Source organism: Populus euphratica, unplaced genomic scaffold (genome assembly GCF_000495115.2).
Source record: "Populus euphratica unplaced genomic scaffold, PopEup_1.0 scaffold37.1, whole genome shotgun sequence".
In the NCBI taxonomy this organism is placed as follows: Eukaryota; Viridiplantae; Streptophyta; class Magnoliopsida; order Malpighiales; family Salicaceae; genus Populus; species Populus euphratica.
The window spans coordinates 1,012,993-1,036,716 of NW_011499909.1; the positions used below are offsets into that span (position 1 = coordinate 1,012,993).

Consider the following 23,724-nt stretch of genomic DNA (forward strand, 5'->3'; position numbering starts at 1 on the left):
ACTATATGGTTCTCTTAATTTACCCTTTCTATTGAGGTTTTTTTTGAAAAAGCTCATAAAAATCCTCTCCATTCCTCTCCTTTTCTCTACTGGCAAACATATTTTCCTAAGTTGGTAGATAAAGAGAGAGGAATCGAGAGGATTGTTATGGGCTTTTTGTCAATTTCTCAACAAAATCATAATTAAAGGGGTATATTTAAAAAAGCATATTATTTAGGATGTCAAATCATAAATATTTTAATATAGGGGTATTTACTTTCCACTCAAGTTCAGGTCTCCCCCCTCTAATTTGGGCTTTTTAATGCAATCGTAATATGGATTAAAAATGTTTGGCTTGGAGGTGGTTTGGAGATATGATGATTTTTTTTTTTTAATATAATATTTTTTAAATATAAATTATATTTTTTAAATATACAATCGTAATATGGATTAAAAATGTTTGGTTTGGAGATATGATGGTTTTTTTTTTTAATATAATATTTTTTAAATATAAATTATATTTTTTAAATATAAAAAATATGTTTTTTATTTAAATACAAACCATCTCTCATTCAAACATACACTAATAGAACAGGAATAATAAGTTATGATTTAATGATTTTTTTTACACCTGAAATATTAGAATGGTAATATACTGAGGTTTGTAATATCAATTTCATCAATTTTATTTCTAAATTATTATGTTTTGGAGAAATATAGTCTTCTTATCTAATTTTATCGCTATCATCAACCAAATTTTTTTTTAAAAAATTCAGTTTTTGATATTTTCAGTTAGAAATTTTCACATATCCTTATAAAATCTTAATCTTGTTGAAGGAATAATTCCAAAGATTTTTGAGATCAAAGAGTGTTTTTTAAACCTTTCTTGAAAATTATATATTTACAAAACTACCAAAAAGTCAAAATAATTTGGAATGATTCAAAATTTTGTTGCTAGTCATAAAAAAATCATATAAATTGTTGTTTTCCTTAGTTTTAGTGTGTTTCTCAAAACATTTGCATGGTAGAATGTGTAACATCTAACCAAGCTTAAATAAATTAATTTTGTAAATCACACATGCCAAAATTTTAAGAACCACACTGAAATCATACATGTAAATTCGCATGACCTTGTTAGAGTTGCCTAAGAAATTTAAAATAATTCCAGCTTATTTTCTATTTTCTATAATTTTTTGATTTTTTATTGTTTAAACAATTAAATAAATACTATCCAGCTCCAAAAATAATGAAAATTATTTGTGAATAGGGATTGAGTTTTCATTAGAATATAAGAAAAATTTCAGTTTAAAATACCCAAATATGATTTTTCTAGGACGAGTTTTGGTCAACCATCAAAGTTTGACTGGTTGACCTCATAACAAAATTAAATGTTGGGACAATATTCGCTAAAAGTATAATAGTTTAAGGGTAAAATTAACATAATTAAAAGTCCAGGTCTTAATATAATATGACAACCTTAATAAGGGCTAAAAAAATCATTAAACTGATGAATTTTCATTTGGATAAATCTTAAAAATACTATTTAATTTTATAGGTAGTCTCAATGTCGCCATCAAACAATTTCTAGTATCTATAAATTCTCAAATAAGGTTTCCATCCATTTTCAAGGAAAGTCGGAAATAAAGATAATATTACAAAATTGGAATGTTAAAATGTTTCGTCAGTTCTGGAAATTTAAGAAGCACGAAGCAGCAAGATAGTTCATTAACATGAAAAATGATGGGAAACAAACTAATTAAACAACCAAATAGCTTGTTCTTCACAGAGAATAATACCAGGTAGATTTGTTTTTTCATAAGGTATAACCACAACGATATTTTAGACAACATACTTTATTGTACATAGGATAGGATAAGAGAGAGAATCTTTCATGACTTCCTACCTGAGATGGTTGTTTGGAGTTGCTATTCAGCCTGTAATTAATGATTATTTTTAAAAACATTTTTTATTTTTTTTTATTTTCAAATTGTTTTAATATATTATATTAAAAATAATTTTTAAAAAATAAAAATATTATTTTAATATATTTATAAATAAAGATACTTTAAAAAACATCACTATAATTATTACAGTCGCGAACACAGAAAAACTATCACTTCTTAAAGCTTCAAACAGGAAATGAAGGTGGGAGAACTAAAAATTAGAGCTGAAGTGTGCACTTGCATTTCCAGGGCCATAAAAACCATTCAAATGAAAAGAAGTGCGAATCAAACTTTGAACCTTCACAACTCACTTGAAAATTGCCGAAACATGTCGTATTGTACAGTAGTGTATGTATTTGATGTCTAAATATACTTCATACCTGAGATATATTGCTGTCTAGAAATAATGGTCTGGGCTATGGTGTAAATAATTCCTAAGCATCCCAATATCCTGATCTTAATAACATCTGATATTATAATGGATGGCAGATTAAGTGGAAGCGTGATCAGTGGTGACGAGTCCGTCTGCTTTGTGTTACTCCAAACAAACCGGTTGAAGAGTATATGGCTGGGAAACGTAAGAATGAGGACGGCTAAATTCTTGACTGCAAAGAACAAATCAGGACCTCCAATTTCAAGGCTCCAACCAACATTACCATGCCATGTATCTTCCCATATGCTGTAGAGGGCTGTCAAGACCAAGTAGGCTGATATGGCCACTGTAACAGGGAAATACCTTTGTTTGTCCCCAAAACCAGCGACAAAATCCGAGTCCTGGTTGAGAAGCAACAGGATAGGAGCCAGGAAGAAGATTGCCCGGGTTGAGCCCCCAGTCAGATTGACGTTCAAGATCAGGCATATAGCAAAGCACATTATAGTAGCAACATTACCAACCGCGGGCATCCAAGCCCCCTCAGCAACCATTCTCTTGATTGTAAAGGTTGGCACAGTAGAGGCGCGCCGTTGCTGCATGAACCTCATTCGTGGAGTAAAATTTGAAGAACTACTTTGACTAGCTTGACCATGTCTAATTCCAACCCTTTCAAGAGACTTTTCCCGCATAAGTGAGGCAAGTTCAAACTTAATCTCCAGTGCTATGAGCATGAAGATTGCTGCATATAAACCGAGAAGTGATGTTCTTGCCCCCTCAACAGCCAGTAGAGTAGTGAGCTTCCTGTCTTCCTCTGCCAGGTCTCCAACTTCATCTCCAAGGATGCTTTTGATTCTCAACTGACCCTCCAACAGATATGTCACAGGAAAGAGGGCTACTAATAAAGCAAATACCCATGGTAGCAGCTTTGTGCTTGAAGCAGATGGAAAATGGGTGAAGACCACAAACACAGAGGCGCAGACCATGGTTACAACAATGAGGGCATGCAGAACAGCAGCTTGAAGAAAATACTCAGCAGATATGTATACTCCAAGAGCAAACCCTATTGCAATAGAGTAGAAAGTTCTTAGCTCTACCACATACTTAATGGGTATGATGGATGTCACTGCTGCTAAAGTGAGCAGAATTGCCACAATAAGCAACCATGATGGCCAGGTCGGTTTTGATGCCATGAAACCATAGATGGAAATGTCATCAGATGATTGACGAGCTGCACTGATTATGTCAGATCGATAAGTCCATGCTAGTGGGATTGGTGGCTGCATCAGGATAAACAGTAAACCTGTTGCCACAACCAGTACTAGGCATCTCTTAGCCGGCTGTGGACAGAAGATAAAGAGTCACATCAGTAATCAGAACACCTGGCTATTGGTTCAGTTTAAATATAAACTCTTGGAGAGCCTTGAATGACATCCTAACATTTTATTGACAGGACAAGGGCCACAAGGCACCCAAAAAGGGCATTTAGTTAGTAAATGTGTTCGGGTCTTACAATAATTATCTTACATTCAAGTGAAATTTAATAGCATAGGAAAATCTTTTAATTAGAGCTGCTTCAGTTCATTAATCATCCAATTCCTTACTATTTTCCTCCACATAGTGATCAGGTTGAAATTAAACTCAAATGAACAAACATAAATCCTCCTTTTTCATCTGTTCAAGAAATTTTTAAGCCAAACTTTCTACAAACTATAGTGACGCTGTATTATTTACTTAACCGATTCAAATCATTCAAAACTTTTGCACTAATTCAAGAGCTTTCTTGTCTAAAGGACAATAAGAAGCACAATTCTGTAAGTTGCTTCATTTCAGTGAGTTCATCAAACATACAGGAAATTTCTTGTAGTGGAGAGAGAAATAAATATATCTGATCAAATATGTTGGTTGCTTAATAGGCTAGCTGGTTTAATTATTTTTTGATTTATGGAGGAAGAATATAACAGAAAAGGCAAATTTGTGGAAAAAAAGGGAAAGAAACTTCATGAGAAAACAGACCAGGACATGTGAGAAATGCAAAGCAACAATGGGTACACAAGCCAATCCAGTCAAGGCAATACAGAAACCCAAAAGCAAACCATCAGATGGAGCCCTCCCATTCCACCACTGAAGGGCTTCAAAAATTGTTTCACGGAAAAGCCAGACTGATAGAACAACCACAGCACCATGTACATAACCTTTCCATGGTTTCATCTTTGAGCCTGTTCGTGATTTCTCCCTGCAAAGTCAAGCAAGCAAAGAGTAAATGAATGCCTAAATAGAAGTAACTAGAAAGGAATTTAAAAGCCTTGAAATAGGAGAATATGTCAATACACACTTGTAAAGGAGCAATGGGGGAGTAACAGCCAGTAAAAGTACAGCTGAAACCCATACAACATGCTTGGATGAAATAAACAGCATGGACAGCTTTGAGGAATACAGGCAAGTCAAAATCCAAACCGCCTTTGGTCCAATCCGATGGTCCACGGATAGTCTTCTTACCAGAGCCAAACCCACAAAGGTTGTCAGAATAACCATATAGCTTGGATACATCACATCCTCCTCCATTCCATGATAGTAAAATCCCGGGTAATTGAAGAAACGATTCTCAATATGGCACAACAGCAATGCATGGCTGATCAAACAAATCTCAGCTAAAAAATGAAGTTTTGGTGGGAGAAGAGCTAAACCTGGAACAGCCATGGCGAGAACAACATTTGCGATTATAAGTTTACAGAATGATTTCAGGGACATGCCTGCCATCCAAATATTTAGATCCCAGAAATTGTGGACCACAAACAATGTAACTATCAGGCTCCCGAGCACAACAAAGGAAAAATATGATGACAGACTTTTCTTTGTAACAAAACGGGCAAATTCAAATCCAGCAATCGCAGGCAGTGGAAGAAACTGCAAACCAAGGGGAAAATGGGATTAATATATTTTTAACATGTAAATTTCCTTTTAATTTTTTTCCTTCGATATCTGTTAAACATTAATCATAAAGACAGAACAGCCTGAACATGCAAGAAGTATAAAGTATAAAAAAGACGATCCAATATAATTAAGCAAAAAATAAAGTGACAATTGTAGTGTAAGAGCATGCACTTTCAAAATTGAGAACTGACATGTTGTTGAAAAAAAAACAAGAAGAAGCATGGAGGCGATGGCCACCATGCACCAACTGTGGACAGAATATAAAATCAATAGCAGCTCCAATACAACTAAGCGCAGAAGGAGCCCAAGGATAATAATGACAGACTGCTCAAATACTAGGTTAGTTGTTATTGACCCAAATACATTCTTTAGTTAAGAAATATGTTATCTCTAAGCTAGATTAATTCCAACAGACACATCCAAATACATTGATTGCACTGGAGGATGAAACAAACAGGTGAGCACCCAACAACTGTGAAAAAGCAGCCCACAAGAAGCCTTTCAGCTGCTCACACTAACGCTGTACATTGCATTGTGTTCCAAGTTTGCAAACACAAGTTTAGAAGTGGAATGCAATGCTTTAGCCAATCAAACTGTTCAGTCCCATAATCTGCACTGAAGTCCTAGATCACAACCCCAAGCACGCACAAACAACACACCCACTGTATTTACTCCTACCTCGTAATTGCAAAAAAAAAAAAAAAAACTGGAATCGGAGCAGAGTCTTGGATAAATCAAGGTACATACCAGTAGAGGAAAACCCACAACAATTGCTCCAGCAGAACTGACGGTTACAGCCAAAGCAGTGAAAGACCAGTAACTAAATGCATCAGAAATCATTCCAAGGGCAGAAGCACCAGCACCGGCAGCCCCTCCAAGCATAGTCACGGTCACAAGCAGATAATTCAACGGAGGAGGAACCTGAATATACCTTCCAAAGGAATGGAAAACAACTCTAACCTCCAAACAAATCACGACAACAATCAATGCAACAGCACCATTCACGACACGAATGCTATGCAACTGATTCGCATTCTTAGTCACCCACCAAAGCGCCCCCCTCGTAGATGCATACAGTTGAAACAAGAACGGAATAAAAAACAGCAGCAACAAATCACAAACAGACGCAGCTGACGAGAAAATCACCGAGTAATGCGAAGCAACATGAAATAACAACGGAAAGAAGAGCAAATTCAAGGTATGAAAACAACCCTCTAGTGGACCAAGTATAAAATTATCATCAGGAACCTCTCCACCATGATATTTCACTTCTTGTTTCGATCTAAATGAAGAAACACGCGGAATTGCAAACATCCAATAGAAGACACAATTAAAAATCATCAGATAATACGCAGCATTTTGCATACCAACAGCAGAGATTGTAGCCCAAGTGAATATCGAAGAAGCAGCGAAAGGAACACATGCGAATAACAAACGTTCAAGCGCGAGCACGATAGTAGGGTTTTCTAATTGAATCCATTTGAACTGAAGTGAAGCCCAGGCCCCGATTAAGAAATTCGTTTGTGCACAGAGGAACGCAGCGAGCAAACCAAGAGGAATCGAATTGAAAGTGAAGATCAATGAGGAGCTAAAAAAGAAGGCGATCTGAGCAGCAATTAGGGAAGCCCAGACACAGAAAAACGCACCGGATTTGAAATTGAGTGAGTCGATGATGTAAGCAATCATCAAACCCAGGGTTAGGATTGCGACTACAGGAGCTCCACCGAGGTCAAGGAGGAAAGCAGCACAGGGAGCGAGAGCGAGGGCGATGCGAGTGTTGTGAGCGAAAAAAGAAGCAGAGAAACGAGATCTAGAAGAGGAGGTAGAAGGGGAAGGGAAGTTAGAGTTGGGGGAATAAGGAGAGGCGGTGGGGAAGGAGGAGGAGAAGGAAGGGGAGGAGATGGAGGAGGCGATGTAAGGGCGGAATGACCGCGGTTGGAGTTCCGGCGGTATCATTTCGGCCGTCGCCGGGATACCAGAAAGAGAGAGTGTGGTAGTGGTGATGACGGAGTGGAAAGCGGAGAGGACCTGAGAGGAAATCACTCGTGGGTTTGGGTTTGGGTTTTGGGGAATGCGTGACCTATTTGGAGTAACAGCCGTTGGATTAGCTGGCCCTATTTCTGTTATTATTTGCGCGAGAGAATAATAGGATTCGAAGGTATCAGGTAAATCAATGAAACCTGAACCCATCACGAGTTAGGGTGCTCAATCTGGTTAGATTAATTGGATTAATCTGGATTAAAAAAGAATTAAATTATATTTTAACTGGGTTTAATTGATTTAATTTTTACCAGATTTATTTTGAAACTTACAGATTAACGGAATGCAGAGTTTGTTTGTCTAACTAATTATTCATGGTTTTTTTTATTTATATGAATATTTAAATCAGCTTATATATACAATAACTAATCTTACAATATATAAATATCTTGTAAATTTAATAAACATGTAAGGTATCATAAAAATAACAAAAATACATAATAAAATTCAAATTTAAATATAAATAAATAAATTTTTTTTATCACTAAGCTAACATCTCAGATGCAACCATCCAGATTAATAACAATGATAATGGACATGGCAATGTCTAAACTCTTACAACTTTTATAATTAAGCTACTAATTTTATTTTTATTTTTTTTAGATAAATATTTCATCAATTTAAAATATGATGTGACAATCAAGTATATTTAAAAAAAAAATTCAAACTATGGATAGACTCTCAACAATCCAAACTGTGGGCCAAATCCACGTCTGGGTGTCATACCTGTCCAATCAATTTCGTTTTAGTTTTATGCTGTTCAAGATATTCTTACGTGTCCGTTCAATGTTAACACGTCAAGAGCTGACTTGGCAAGCAACATTTTATCTCTCTCTTTTCCCCCAGTAAAATAGCAGATTTCAAAACGAAAGAAGAAAAAACCTCTCTTCTTAAGTCTACATTTACCCTCTATCTTATTTAAATAAAATCCAAAACACATAGAGTTTTTTTTATTTTTCAATTCTCGGTATCCTTTTTTTCTTTTCTAATATGCCCAATCAATTTTTTTTCTTTTTTAATATGTCAAAATTCATGGGTAATTTATCAAAAAGTATTAAAGAGAAATAGATTTGAAACAAAGGAGACTAAAATTTCAAATAAGGAGAAAATGGCTGGTGGTTTAAAAAAAATGGAATAAAAAATACACTTTGATCCTTTTACTTCTAAAATAATAACTTTTTAGTCCTTGAATATTTTACAAATTCATTTATTATACAAAATTTATACTTTTTTATTTTTGTGTTCCTCGTTTGAGGTAAAAGATAAAAAGTCACTAGATTTTAATATTTTAATGATAAATACAAAAATATTAGTTGGCAATAATTCCAATCATCAAAATAATTAATTATAGTGTTTTTAGGTTTTATTTGTTGAGAATGATTTCAATAAGGTTTTATTTCACCTTCAATTTGCATAAAAAGGTAGATATAATTCTAAAAAGTTTTTGGATTTTTTATTGATTTTTGTCTTCTGATTTATTTGAATGCAATGTATAAATATATTTATTTAGATTTTTAAAGTATTTTCTAAGTGCAACTAGAATCATAAATTGTTAAAAGTTGATTTTATATGTTAAACACTTTTTACCTGACTTTTCAATTATTTCTAGTCATCAAAATATAGGCAATCCATGTGACAATTCACATGTTATTTTTTCTTCAAATAAAGCAGGAGCACACGACAAAAAAATAAAAATAAAAAGAATTACCAGGGCCAGGTGTGATGGCTTCCCTATGCCCACGCATACACGGATTTGTATTTTTAGGTTTAAGTGCCCTAGGCTTTTTTTTCTTCGTTTTCTTGTTATTTTTTTTTGTTTTTTGAAATTTTTTCAGATTGATACATCACTGTTGAGTTTTTTTTTATTGGCTTTTTTTTTAATAGTGATCCTTTATAGTTCTTTTTTTTTAATTTAATTCTTCATTACTGGATTTTTATTGATTTTTCTTATTAAACTCTTTTTTAGTCCCATTCTTTAATATTCTTGATTTTTTTATTGAACAGCATAGTTTATTTTTGTTTGATATTTATGAGTTTAACACAATCTAAAACAAACACTATGATATTAGTTTGTTTTTAATTTTATAATAATTTATTTTTTATTATATAATTAAATAAAAAAATTGCATAAAAAATTATTGAATTCAAATGAATCCATGACACTTATTTAGCTTATTAATTTTGATTATTAAGAATCAGTTGATTAAAAAAATAATTCTTAATTTATTATTTCAAATGCATGCATAGAATATTAAATATACAAATAAGATTTTTTATATATAAAAAACACATAGGAAATGCCGATATATTTATTCTTTTACTAAAAAGGTTATTTGACTTACATATCAAATAATCTTTCTAATCCAGTCTATCTTTTTGTCCCCTTCTCTTTTTTATTTCTTTATCTTTATCACCACCTCAAAATCTTATTTTACCATTAAAATTCTCTGTGTTCTGCAAAGGTGAACTTTTTCTTTACTATTTATTTTACGACTTCCTGGAGGATCACCAAGAATATTTTATTTTAAGCTAATTTCTATCTTGCACATCAAGTCTCCCGTTCGCAAAGTAAATACTAAGAGAAGTTTTATTATTAGATATTTGAAGATTGTTTTTCATTTTATTAATATAGTAAAGTATGGTGTTTTTGACAAATAAATAGTGAGTGACAGACTGTGTATATATATATATATATTCTTTTGTATTTTCTCTTTTTTTTTTGTTTTATATTTAGTTTTGAACTCTACTTGTTATAGAATTCTTATAAGTTTTATTATTTATACGCTATGTTTTTCTTGTAGAAGAAGTAAAAAATAATAAAAAAAAGTAAAAGCAATGGATGCTGTTAAAATGAAAATTTCATTGAAAAAACAAGCCATTTATCGCATAAGCATGTCCCCAGCAGAACACTTGATTATGACAACGTAAGATGCTGGAACATCAATTCGAAAGAAGTTGAAAGGCGTGGCCTTGCAGGGGCTCTGAGTTTGCGTTTTCCGTGTAGTTATGGGCTAAATACCCTAAAACAGCGAAATCAACGATGAGATATCTCCACGAGCGAGAACCTCGGCCTCTTGAAGGCAGGCCATGGAGGTTCGATCGGAGGCCCAACTCAAACAACCGCAGCTGCAGCTTCTTAAAAAACTTTTCATAATTAACTTTGCTTTGAAATCTTCTTCATTGATTTTAAGATAGAATTTAATTTTTAAAAATAGTATAAAAATAAATTAGAGATCAACTTCTCTTATTTATTATATTAATTAAATTAAAATCAAATCTAGTTTTCTGCTTTAAAAAAAAGAAAGATCTAAGGCTGATCATATTTGAGTAAAGTCAAGCTCACAGTAAACTTTCGAGGCGGATGTGAGGCGAATGCGAGCACAGTAGTGGAATCCATAGAGTCGAGTTTAAGAACTTTTAACTTTCATAAACAAGAAGTAATCAGAAGGCCGAGGGGGATCGGCTCTTGAGCACAACTATCTAAAAAGATACGTTCGTGGCTCTGGTTTCAACAATCATATACTCAGATGCCATCAAGGCTCCTGGCTGCGCAGCCACCAAATTTAAACGTGGTTTTCGTTTTATTGTAGTCCTCGCAATATTGCAAGCTGGTTAACACTCACACAGTCTCCAAGGGTTTCAGGGTAAGGCGATCGTGACCAGAGAGTTATCTTCCACCTCTCTTTGAAATAAAGATCTGATGCATAGTACTCGGCATATCAGTACGAACAAAAAGCCAATAAGGCTCAGCATGATCCCTGTAAACTGTCTCCAATACGTCAATCCTTGAAAAACAAGCGTTCCAGGATCACATTCTTGTTTAGCAGCCTGCAGGAACAAAGTCCCAATCATATCCTTATACCTGGATTTCCTTGCAACACTTGCCACTCAGTCTGGGAGAGCAGCATTGACCCACTTTAGTCCTTTCACTTTCACCACGGGCACGAAGACATAGCCTTATCTCGAAGAAGGGCAACGGAAAAGTCCCGATCTCAATTCTATTTTGCATTTTTTCAAGTAGGGTCGTAACACCATTAAAAGGACACACAACCCTCCGGGATTCTATGTCAAAGACAGCTACAGAGCTTGTATCTTTTTCTAAAACGTCTCCAACATGAGTCCAACACTCGTGTGCCTGGTTTTTTAGCTATTAATAAGCTGACAAATGCCAACCACATTACACAATATATCTGGGTTGAGACGCATCCGACTCCACTTTACATATTGATGGGCACTCCCTAACTTCTCTGTTTAATCAACGTGTAAGCAGCAGACCCTTTGTAAAATGTCTAATCAGCAGCCACCCTTATGCCAAGCGAGTAAGAAGAGCAATTTTTTAAATGACAAAAATCGAAGGGGAATGGCTCAGTCTGCTAGGCAATGGTCCCTGCAACAAGATAAGATGGATCCTGTTAATTAATTACTGTAAATATGAGATTTCTTTAAACATTGCATTGTACCATAATTTCAAGTGTTTTGAAATGCACTGAGCTGTGATTTGTTGATTCATTGCAGCTTAATTTTATAAATCCATACCATGCATGCATGGATATTTTAAATCATTTTATTATTAATATTTTTCACATTTGCTTGAATTTCAGGTCACTCTCTCGAGTTTAAAGTCGTACAAACTTTCCGCGGTGTATTTTTCCCACATCCTTTTCTTGCTGGAAGATAAAATATTGCTCCAATCGAGAAAAAAAGGGAAAGAAGAAATGCAAGTGGAGCCACATTGCAGTATATTGAATGGAGAGGGAAGAGAGGATGAGGAGAGTGTCTAACCTCCCCTGATGGGGTCGAGCTGGTGGTGGTTAAGGCCACATGTTTCTCATAAATGCCAGAGACAAAGCCAAAAGGCTTCTATTGATACAGACTTCCTTATCTGTTTGTACAGTTTAATTTGTCTCCTTGGGTTGCTCTCGTCCCCCTTCCATGTCCATGGTTCATGGATCCCCGCCTAACTTCCAGTACTCGTGGCCGCATGTTGGCCCTTGCCTGCATCGCTATAAAAAGGACTCCAGCTTGCTTAAAGTTAACAACATATAAATGTGGATATCAATCTGCTTTATTTCCTTCGCTAAATTTCAAGCTACCTCTACACCTATTCCAGTAATTAATTTGTTTCAACCATGACGGCTAAAGTTTGTACAAGAAACAGTTTCGTAGGGACATGGATCTGAAATATTATTTATATACTTGTATCATTGTAGACAATGAAAGACAGATCAACATGTTTTTCATCCTTTTATGCTTGACATACAGTACGTTATAGGTTTATAACAATATGTTAACCTTTTTTTATCCTTCATCCTTGACACATGAAAAAAATAAAAATAATTCTAATTTACTAGCTTATATCTAAACTATATCTATTAAATTTTTTAATAATATTTGTTTGCATCTACATCCTTAATTATATAATATTCATAGTTATAAATATAAAAAGTTTATAAATCTTCTTTTTATGTCTCCTTACTCTAAAATGTTTAATTTAATTGAGTTTTTTGCATGTAGAATTTATAATTTGCATATCAAAATTATAAAATAGATTTAAGTAAGTAATAAATAATATAAATTTCAAGTTGGTTTACATAAGTATTATGATATACTTAATATTGAAAATTATTTCATGATACAAATTGAACCTAAATGATGTCATTTGAAAACCAATTATAAATTGCGAGTGAGCAGTGCTAAACCATTCAAAATATTACAAATAATTGAATCAAATAATTATATCATTAAAATGCCACTAAATTTTAATACTAGCTCTATTTTTAACATGAAGGATCTCGTTACATATAAAACACGACAATTTATCCTTTACGATCATTTTGAAACTCTTACCTCATTATCCTTATCTTTAGCATATATATACTACTTTGAGTGCATAAATTGTTTTTACTTGGGATTGTGAACTTCAACGAATCCTAATATATAAGTTAAATGATTAATTTTGAATTATATTCAAATTATATATTTGAGAGTATTATTGAGGTTGCCTTGAACTACACTTGACGGGGTTGAATTTCTCTAACTCTAGGAGAGTTGGTGAAAACACTAAATCTAAGATATTGTTTATATACTCGTATGATCATAGACGATGTAAGGTAACCCAAATCATTGAGAGATTGGGTTATAAGTTATGTTTTAGTTTAATTTATTTAAATTTTTAGTTGATGGTTATTAATTAGATTTTATTGGGTTTGATTTAATTTATTGTTGGGTATTTTATTTTGAGATATATATTCAATTTCTTATTCTAGTTAGAATTTTAATAGTTATATCATATTTTTCTAAATGCAAGGGAGGTTTGATGAATTAAATAGAAATTTCCTATCCTGTTCTTCTCTTTTATGGTTTCTCTTTTTGTTCTTTGCTTTTTATTTCTTGGCTTCTTTTTCTAAAAAGCTTTTTTATTTCCTGTTTTAATTCTTTTAATTTATTGTTCCGCATCACTTTGTGCGAGCCCTTGACGAGGTAAAAGAAACAGAACTTTCAAGATTTTCACAAAAACAAAACTCATTCCAGTATGTATTTGCTGGACTCCAAATTCTGCTGTTACTTTCAATTCATTCCAAATTCATATTGTCACTTTTCTTTTGGACGAATAAGATCATCATTATTATGTTCGATTGACAAAGTGATGCTATACAAAGTGCTTAATCATGATATTGGTCATGAAGGAAGCTTGTTAGTTTTTCCTTCTGCTTGTATGTATCGCCCTCATCAGCCACAGCTCCTTAATATTGACCGCAGCACCTTTTATTTTTTGGATGTGCGAAGGCATATGGGTTTTGCTTCTTCCTCTTGACAAGTCTTGATGCTTAATTTCCCACAAGCTAGCGAGTGTCTTTCTTACAGTATTAATTGCTCCATGCAGGCTGTTAGATAATGACAGCAGTGTTTGCAAGTGATAGTGCAACTGTGTAATGGCACTTTCCAATAGATCTTAGCCTCATCTGAATTTAATGGAGGAAAGGCACCGTCTCTCTTTTCCAGATTACTCTGAATTGAACCCTAGGTTAATGAGAACATAGATATCATCTCCACTTTCAGAATGATACATCACACTTTCAGCCCATGTGGGCACGCTAGTCTATTATCTTTATGGAAGTGATTATTTGCTTCATCATTGACTAATTCAATGATTATAAAAACACCAGTGAAAAACTATCCTTGATGGTAGAAAAAGAGAGGTAGATAGTTTAAATTTTGACAAGTAATTAAAGACATGGTTGGCTAAATAGTCTAATTTCAAATCAAGTTCAGCATACATAAAGGAAAAGGACAGGACAAACCAGACGGGAAATCAAAATGTAGAGGATGCGAAGATAATCCCCCAAGAGCCTTCCCCAAGAGCGTGCCAAAGACTACGAACAGCTAGCTATTCATTTGGTTTCAATTCTGAATGGCTCCCAGAAAGGAGTTTTGTTGCTGGAAAATCTTCCCACCACCCTGGAATCTAAAATCTTTAAGGCCTCCTCGGATTTGATGCATCTGGGTGTCTTGTACTGATTAACTGAAGACCCTTGAGATACACAAAAATCCATGAGAGCATCAAACGTTCCATGTGTCACCACCCTTACTTCTAGGGGTCCAATTGATTTGTCTTTCTTCCTACACCTCCTATAAACAGAATCGAGCGATTCTTCAACAATGGAGCAGCATTGCTCCATTATAACTGGATCAAGCTCTGGCAGATCATTAGTTCCTCTCATTTTAAGTTCCCAAAATAGTACATAATGACCTGGGATTGAGGCAGTGTCAGCGAAGCTAGTGTACTCAGTTAGAAGGAAACCGAGTGGCTCAAGGAGAAATTTCGCTTGTGTCACTGCCTTTAAGAGGTCTTCTTCATTGGTCTTGTCAGTATCAATGCTTAAAACCACATTTCGCCGGTGCACAAAACGAAATTGTGGAGCATTATTGTAGAAGCCAGTCACCATGAGAATGTCTCCAACTCTATATCTATACAATCCTGAGAAAAGAATAAACAAAATAGTGAGAGACTGAGCTATAAACAAGGCATCATCTTTTTATCTGCAATCCATAATGAAAAGCATCTATAAAATTTAAAGGATGATATGGGGTCAATGAGTTGAAATCAATGATACAGTAAGTAGATGAGCAAAATTAGGCATGTTATGCGTTGGATGCTTAAATATACAGTATCGAGATTCTGAAGAGGAAAAAAAAAAGTCAGCGCAAGGAAAAACTCGCCTGTAAAAGTGGTGACAATCAGTTCATAGTAGTGACCAAGTTTGACATCCACAAGATCAACAGCTTCAACCTTTTCCTTGCCATTCCGATCTGTGACACTAACACCGTTGCACTGGACGTCCGGTACCACTTCTTTGTGGTTATTATCAACAGGCAAGAATTCAAAGAAGGCCATATTTGGAAGGAGGGTGTAAGAGACATCAGAAGGGTTGCTCAGTGGTTTAAAGTTGATTCCCAGATAACATTCAGAAGAGCCATACATTGTTGAAACTAATGGAAGCCCACCGCTATAGAATTCAAGGGTTGGGATGTATTGGGCCATGGAACCTGTAACAATAACTTCAATGTACTTTGTTCTCGGCCAAAGCTTCTTGATGATTCCTTCCCAAGATTTCCCACTACATTCATCCTCGATTAAATCAGCCAATTCTGAATTGGGTTTGCTCAGAATTGACAATACCGCTTTTCTGCAATTAGGGTCAGTAATCCAATCACTTACACTACCTGTTCTTATGTTGGAACAAAATTCTTTCAAATATTCCTCCAAAAACTTGATAGCACGCAGGAAAGCTGATGCAAAGATTGCACCTACCCTTAAAACCTCGTCCCGCTGCACTAGACCACATAGCAATTGACAGTACATGCTCTGTTTGCTATCAGAACATAAGATGGTCTCATCAGGGCTTGTATAAACATTATAACGGTTAAAAGCCCGGTTTCTGAAGTTGTTGCTCTTATAGTAGCTAGTTAGGACAGGTCTTGCCATCAGGCCAGAAGGGGTGCTAATTTCGGGTTTGATAAACAAAAGATACATTGCTTTACCCTGGTCCAAGCCATCAACATACCTGAAAAAGAAAAATAAAGCTGTTTTAAGTCTACTCACCTTGCTTGCACTGTTCCATTATCTTATAAGCAGTAGTAAAATTCAAAAGAACAAGAATATGGAGAGAGTAATCTTACTTGTTCATTACAGGCACAAGGAGGTTGTAAAAGAGCGTCTTCCTTTCCAGTTCTTCAGCAGTCGAAGGCATCATTTTTGGCTGTCCTCCGGAAGTACCAGAGCTGCATATAATTAACTTGGTCAATTTCTCAGAAAGAAAGATTGACTTGATTAGGACTTTCAAGGGAATTTATTGAAGAAATATGAGAGCATAATTGATAAATTTTTATACCTTGTGAGGAGCTCAGTAATTGGTTGAGCTGAAATGATAGATGATGGCTCTCCGCTGGCAATTCGCTCGATACAAGGCTTGATATCCTCATAATTCACAATGGGAACTTTATTCTTGAAGTTTTCCTTACCAGAATCACCATTGAGAAAGCTTTTAAGATACTCTGTATGTAAATTTGTGGCGAGTATGTCCTCCAATACCTGTTGTTGTATTTGGCATGCATTGTTGGTCAGGTCCTCCAAGAGCTTTAAGCCAGCTTCATTATCATTTGGATCAAAGACTGGCAACATTTTTTGCAACAATGGAAAAGCTAGAATGAAATGTAAGTTCTTGGTAAGAGTTTTTGCTAGCCTTACAGCATGTCATATGACTCTCTGGCTAAATGGTAACCAAATTAAGCTGTTACAAGTTTATGCTCTCTTTCTGTTCAAATAGATTAAAAAAAGAAGCAGCAGCAGCAGCTTGGCAGCTAAAGGCAAGAGCAAAGAGAATGGTCAGAACAGAACATGAAGAGAACGACTTGATGGGAATTAATGCTTCTCATGCTTAAAAGGCTTCTCCCCTCTCTCCCACTCACAAGTCACAACTGGAATATGTTTCTGGGTAGCTGGGAGGTGGAGAGGGAACGAATAAATAACAGATTCTGGAGGGGATTTTGGGAAATGATGTATATTCAAGATTTCCATAATAAAATAATAAAAAAATAAAAAAAGGAGGAGGAAATGGAAGGGAAGTAGAGGTTATGGAGGTCCTACACACGTGGCCTTGTCTTGTAACCTGCGCTTAGATGGAGCTCTTTTTGGTCAAACTACCTATACAAGCTACATGTATTTTTTATTTAACAAATAATAATTAAACCAGCCTCTTACACATTTTAATAAGAATAAAATTCTTGTAGAATTTCAAACCCAATCACTGGCTTTGTATGCATGCTAAAGATAAGCTTGTTCAGCAATTAAGTATCCGATGTGGCCCAGAGTCTACCTCTCATGCTATATAATAAGATCAGGCAGGTGGAATGAGGCAAAATATAATGATTAACAATATTAATAAAGTCATGCATTAAATCTAAGGAGTAAGCCATGAGAGAAGAGGACAATGTTGGGATCAATTGGCAATCATGGAGACGATTGCTTTACAGCTCTTTTGCTGGGCAAAGAATCCTGACAGGGAAACAAACACCATTTCTAGAGGGAGAGGGGGGGTTGGATTGGGCTGACTCTGTATGTATTTCTATTGTAGATTGTGTCCATGATGCTGGTGTAGATTTTAGGCAGCCCCACACAAGGCAATTTGCATTTAATTTTGACTCTCGTAACTAAAAAAAATATAGATTTTAATTAAAAAATAACTGATTTAATGGAGAAAATATATTTTTTAAACTAATTTAATTAAATATAAACTTATTTAATATTAATACAAAAAAATATTGATAAAATCTTGACAGGCTATAACCTACCCAAGTCTTCAACATGTCTTCCCTATTGTATATACATATATGTAATTCGTACACCCAAATAAATGATTCATGGGGTTCCAAATTGATTGTTGTTGATAGATTAATTAATATATAATCTTTTCAAAAGCCTTTGGAAAAGAGAAAAAAGAAAAGGGTACTCAAGAGACCATCTGTGCCAGAGTTTGCTTCTTTAATGCCAGTAATGAAGATCTACATATGGACAACGTCTCCGCAAAAACATATCGGGATTGTATTGGTAAATAAACTGTTCATAATTTCATGACTGAGATTTTTCTGATTATGCCTTGTTGATGCCCACAGAGACCTGAAAACTTGCTAAAATTATCTTAAAATAGCATTGCGGTTTATATAAGCACACTTTTCCCCTCAAAGTTAGGTAAGAAAGGGAATGGCCATACGCCTCATTTAAGGCTCACCATCCCAAGGAGGAGTCCACCATCACGCATGCGAGGGTTGAACCAGAGATGGCAACAGCTCCTAGAGGCTTGGCCTTTCACCAAAATATATCCATTTTCTTTTTCTTTCCTTTTTTTTTTTTAACAAGTTGAGAATACCTTCTAGTTTTAGATCAAGCACGAGAGATTGATTTGAGAGCATAAACAATTAATAACGAGGAACATAAAGTCAGTAGCTTGAAAAGATTTTCATTCTCCTGGAGGCACAGAAGTCTATAATGTGGGTCTCAGCAACATGTTTGGCTGTGGATGCTTGCTTCCATGTCCCATTACTGACACTCCTTCGCTCAAGATTAATGAAATAACGACAGCCAAGCAGACCCCTCCTCGTTTTCTAATCCGACGTTTAGCCAAAATTGTGACGAGCAAATGCTAAATAACAGTACTTATGCGAGGTTTTCACTCATTTCTTGAGTTTTACGAGCTTGGAGTTTGGGATCAAGTGACTTAATCTTGATGGACACATAAATTAAATTAAAGATATCCTTGCCAAAAAAAATAAAAAAGAGTATAAAATACTAGTACAAAAAAGAATCTACGGAAGGAAAGAGGAATTAAGAGAAGAAAAAATTTTAATCACTTTATTTTTTAATTGATATTAAATTATTATTTTATCTTAGTTGAGAAGTAATTACAATATTAATTCAGATTCGATTATAAATATATTTTAATTCACAAAATATTGTAACTTTGATAATGAATTTATTTTTACTTTCACTTTAATTTTGTATTTTTAAATATATTTTTTAATATTTTAGATCGTATATTTGAATTAAGAATTTATTGTTATCTTCACAAATTCATGTACATGAGTAAATAATAGATATTGAAAAAAAAATATTTATTTAGTAGCCTAGGACAGGATAAATTCCTAGCTCTGCCCTTGTATATATATGTGTATGTATTGTCCAATTTGTTTTTATTTTGAGCAAAAACAAATTGAATGTTGATTCCATATAATTTCATACAGAAACCAGATCTAATCATCAAAGATAACATAGAAAATTCAATTCAATTCAATTCCATTAAAAAATACTAGTATATGTTATACTGTTGATTGCAAGTAATCATTCTATAAAAAATAGAAGAGGAAGAAGAAGAAAATAAGAAAGAGGCAAGGGTTTGTCATGGCAATGACTCATGTATCTTTTAAAAACCCTACTTTGGCGTCAACAAAATTATGATTGGAGACTGACCAGTGGAAGCAAAATGTCATTGGGATAACCATCTAGTAGATGACATGGTGGTAGAAGTTTTAGGCTAAGAGGTTTGCTCCCCATGTGATATCAAATTCAAGCCTTATGGTTGCTAATATGATGATCACTAAAAGTTTACATGGTCGTTAACTTCAGGGCTTGTGGGATTAGTTGAGATGTGTACAAGCTGGTTTGGACACCCATATTAATAAAAAAAAAATGTTATCGAGATCCAAACTTGTAGCTTGCATTCAAGTCATGTTAGATTTGATCAGGATAATGGTATAAATATTCAATATGCTCTGTAATTGGATTTTCACAATATTTGAATAATAAGTAACTATATGCTCATTTTAATAATTTTTCTAGATTTTATAAAATTAATGGTTGATAATAAAAAAAAACCCTGATATTTTTAAAATAAATTTTTTTTATAGAATTTAAGGATCATTCGATGATAAAGTTAGTGACTTTTTAATAACATATTACAATAAATAAGAGAATAAGTTTTTCATTATAAGAATAAGAGTATTTGTTCTTAGTTTTGTATCATAAATACTCTAAAAACAAGAATATAAATATTTTAAAAAATAAAAAAGTGTGAATCTTTTAACTATAGTTTAAAGATATATATAGCTTCTAAACTTTATTATATTATTTAAATCGAGGGATTGGAGCATCATTTCTTTATGTAGCATTAATAGGAGATAAATATTAGTGAATGTCAAATATCTTTTACACAGTATTAATGAGGAATAAATATCTCTTATATAAAATCAATATTGATGGAAACTTAATAGGCTCTTAGAAGATTTTGATGCACCTAGAGATGTAAAAAGATTGTTATGTTTGACTTTTAATATTTTATGTTTAAAAGATGTAAGAATAAACAAACAAATCCTCGTGACCAATATGAGACCTAAAATGATTATCAACTCAATATATATTTGGACCTGAAAAGATTCTAAATCCAAAGGTGACGGGTCTGACATCTTGTTGGACCTACATACACTAGACTCAATGCGAACCATAACCTAGGGGTATTGGATATGACTTATTGTTAGACTTATATGTACTTGAGCTCAACGCATAGTTGAACTTAAAGGTGCTAGATCTGGAATCTTTTTAAACTTACATATATTTGAACTCAGCACATAATTGAACATAAAAATGTTAGGTTTGTCATGTTATCAAATACACAAATACTTAAGTTCAACGTGTAATTGAACCCAAATATATTGAGCTTTAAAGTAAGTCAAACCCATATCATTTGCGTTTGACATTCTGCCAAGCCTAAATATGTTGGGTTATCATCCTACCTTTGACCCTTTTAATTATGAGCTTTTAAACAAATATTTCACATATATAGAAAATATGTTGATCCATCATATTATACATAATTTTTCATGCTATTAATCAAGAAAGTCCTTATATACATACCTTGTATAATTTGAACCCTTCGTACCATTTTTAAGAATTTGAGGATGAGCATTCATTATTATAAGTGTTTAAATTACTTTTTTGTCATTCTAAGAAAAAAAAAAAATAGATGCCTTGGTGTTGGGGGTAATTCAAGTCTTTTTTCATGGCTCATTAAAAGGTAGTCCGAGGGTATATATGTCTTTTCCACATTTTCAAAATAGTTAAATGACTAGATTATCTTTGAAGTCTAAAAAATTTAAAGTTGTTAATTGAGGGTCTTTCTTTTTCTTTTTTTTTTCGTGTTTTTAAAATATAGTGAAAAGAAATCTTTACCGTGCATTTAGGGGCTTTTTTTCCTTTCACATAGTTTTGTTTGTTAATTGTAGAACTATAAAGGGTATTTTTTTTATTAGCTAATATTTAAATTCAAAAGGTTGTTGGTGTGTGTTGTCCATGTGTGACACTTCCCAATGATCAAAATTAAATTCAAAAGGTTGTTGGTGTGTGTTGTTTATGTGTGACACTTCCCGGTGACCAAAACTGTTATGTTGTTATGTCATTAAAAGTTGTGTCACGTCCTCTTTCTCTTGATGCAGTGCGTGTTAACAATGGTGGGGTGGTTTGTCATCGATTAACCTTTTTTTTCTTTTCCCCTTATTTTCTCTCACCTTCCAAAAAAATTACAAGTTGACCCTCTTTGTTTTTTGTATTTTAATCTTAGTCCTTATCTTTTTTATTTTTATTTTTTTCTTAGCCCTTTGGTATAAGTTATATTGGTTTTTAATTTTATCTTTCAATCTAATTTATATGGTGTATTATTTGTTTCAATTTTATTCTCATTCTTTTAATTTTTTTCTTTTTATTAAAGTTATTTTTCTTTTTAATTTAACCTTTCAATAAAAAAAATTTGGGTTACCCTCTAATTTATTTTTTACTTTGATTTTCACCCTTATTCTTTTAATTATATATATTTTTTTCAGATCCTTTAGTGTAGTTGATTTTTTTCCTCATGATTTCATCATTTAACATTTTATTTGCTAAGAATTGACCTTCATTATTTTCCTATGCATGGTGCTTTCGATCTAATAACCTAGATCATGAATTTAAAAAGTTATTGTAGATCAACATCCTTTTCCTGGCTTATTTCTTTTTTTATTTCATTGTTTTCCATTATTTTGTATTTTTTTTAAAGATTGGTTGTTGTTTTGTTCAAAAACATTTATATTGGTATATTTCAATCTCATAACTTGAGTCACAAGTTTTAATTTATGTTTGAATTAATATCTATTTATTTTTTCTATTTAACCTTTTTTGAATAAAGGTTTTTTTAAAATTATTTTGTATGTATTTAATTTTTAAAGATATTATTTTAATTCATCTATAAATTTTTTTATATTTTATATAGATGAAATTTATTTATAAAAATAAAAAACATTTGTTTTTAGATAATATTTCTAATATGTGCAATTTTGCAAAATATTTTTTTTTTCTTTTTATTCTATCAATTTCATGTTTGTGTTTATTTCTATAATCATTTGATTGAATGAAAAAATAATTTTAATAAACAAATCTAATAACTACAACTGGGTAAATGTCTAATATTGTGGAATCAAATATTTTGATCTATATTTGTCTTTGATTTTTTTAGTTTTGTTTTTAATTATCATTAATGACTTCTTTTTTCATTTATTTACACAGATGATTCTCGATTTATTTAATTAGATGTTTGAATAATTTTTTTGATATACACCTTAAATTTTTTATGTAAGAAAACGTGTATCTATTTTTTTATTGGAAAAGAATATATGACCTATAAAATAACATAGGTCAAATAGTTAGTTACAACAAACTTTAAAAAGCATGGGGAGAAAATATTGATCTCCTACACATTGTAGACTAAGACTTATTAGCATCGTGGATACACTATGCCTATGATTTTATTTTATTTTTAATTTTCCCTTTAAGGATCTAATTGGAGGCTAATTTGGCTAAAATTGTTAAGAAGTGTTAAAATTGAAAGACAAAGGACTAGAATGAAACACGCGGAGAAGATGAGTGGTGTTTTTGTTCAACTTATTCTTCATTATTTACTAATTATAAAAATTAGGTCCCTCTAGTTTTTGAAGTTTCAATAAAAAATAATTTTAGTGCAAAACTTTATTTTCTATTTTTTTGGTTTCTAGTTAAAGGGAGGAGAGAGAAAGTCAATATTTGTGTCAAACAATTTCATTTGATGAGTAGAGTTCAATTTAAGACTTAAGTGTTTTGTTTCACCTTGAAAGTTTCTAAAAAAATAGATTTGAGCTCAACAAGATTTTTTATTTTGGATTTTGAGATAATTTTTTAGATTTTTTAAGGTCATGAATGGATTTATCAAGATGTTTTTAGGTGTGAGAGGTCAACAATAAATTTTTAGATCACAAAAACCCTCAACCTTAATTTTCTAGCCATCACAATGGCTAATATCTAGGCAAAATCAAATCATGTGTCATATAAGTTTTTTTATATAAAAA

The 23,724-nt window shown here is 33.0% G+C and overlaps 2 protein-coding genes across 2 annotated transcripts; both read right to left on the bottom strand.

The window, feature by feature from the left end:
- Positions 1 to 2,191: 2,191 nt before the first annotated feature.
- On the bottom strand, positions 2,192 to 7,421 carry NEF1 (no exine formation 1). The gene is made up of 4 exons (XM_011037906.1): positions 5,974 to 7,421; positions 4,628 to 5,199; positions 4,309 to 4,528; positions 2,192 to 3,632 (listed from the first exon to the last, which is right to left on the bottom strand). The coding sequence occupies exons 1-4, from the start codon at positions 7,414 to 7,416 to the stop codon at positions 2,286 to 2,288; spliced, it is 3,582 nt and encodes a 1,193-aa protein (XP_011036208.1). The 5' UTR covers positions 7,417 to 7,421; the 3' UTR covers positions 2,192 to 2,285.
- Positions 7,422 to 14,430: 7,009 nt separating this feature from the next.
- LOC105133788 (indole-3-acetic acid-amido synthetase GH3.17-like) lies at positions 14,431 to 17,334 on the bottom strand. The gene is made up of 4 exons (XM_011037908.1): positions 16,659 to 17,334; positions 16,447 to 16,548; positions 15,487 to 16,331; positions 14,431 to 15,244 (listed from the first exon to the last, which is right to left on the bottom strand). The coding sequence occupies exons 1-4, from the start codon at positions 16,946 to 16,948 to the stop codon at positions 14,658 to 14,660; spliced, it is 1,824 nt and encodes a 607-aa protein (XP_011036210.1). The 5' UTR covers positions 16,949 to 17,334; the 3' UTR covers positions 14,431 to 14,657.
- Between the last annotated feature and the right edge of the window lie 6,390 nt (positions 17,335 to 23,724).

Coding starts and splice junctions, on each gene's coding strand:
- NEF1 (XM_011037906.1), bottom strand. CDS start 7,416: ATGGGTTCAGGTTTCATTGATTTACCTGATACCTTCGAATCCTATTAT. Junction 4,529..4,627: donor CCCCCATTGCTCCTTTACAA/GTGTGTATTGAC, acceptor TTGACTTTGCAG/GGAGAAATCACGAACAGGCT. Junction 3,633..4,308: donor TGCATTTCTCACATGTCCTG/GTCTGTTTTCTC, acceptor TTCTGTCCACAG/CCGGCTAAGAGATGCCTAGT.
- LOC105133788 (XM_011037908.1), bottom strand. CDS start 16,948: ATGTTGCCAGTCTTTGATCCAAATGATAATGAAGCTGGCTTAAAGCTC. Junction 16,549..16,658: donor ATTACTGAGCTCCTCACAAG/GTATAAAAATTT, acceptor AATTATATGCAG/CTCTGGTACTTCCGGAGGAC. Junction 15,245..15,486: donor GATTGTCACCACTTTTACAG/GCGAGTTTTTCC, acceptor TTCTTTTCTCAG/GATTGTATAGATATAGAGTT.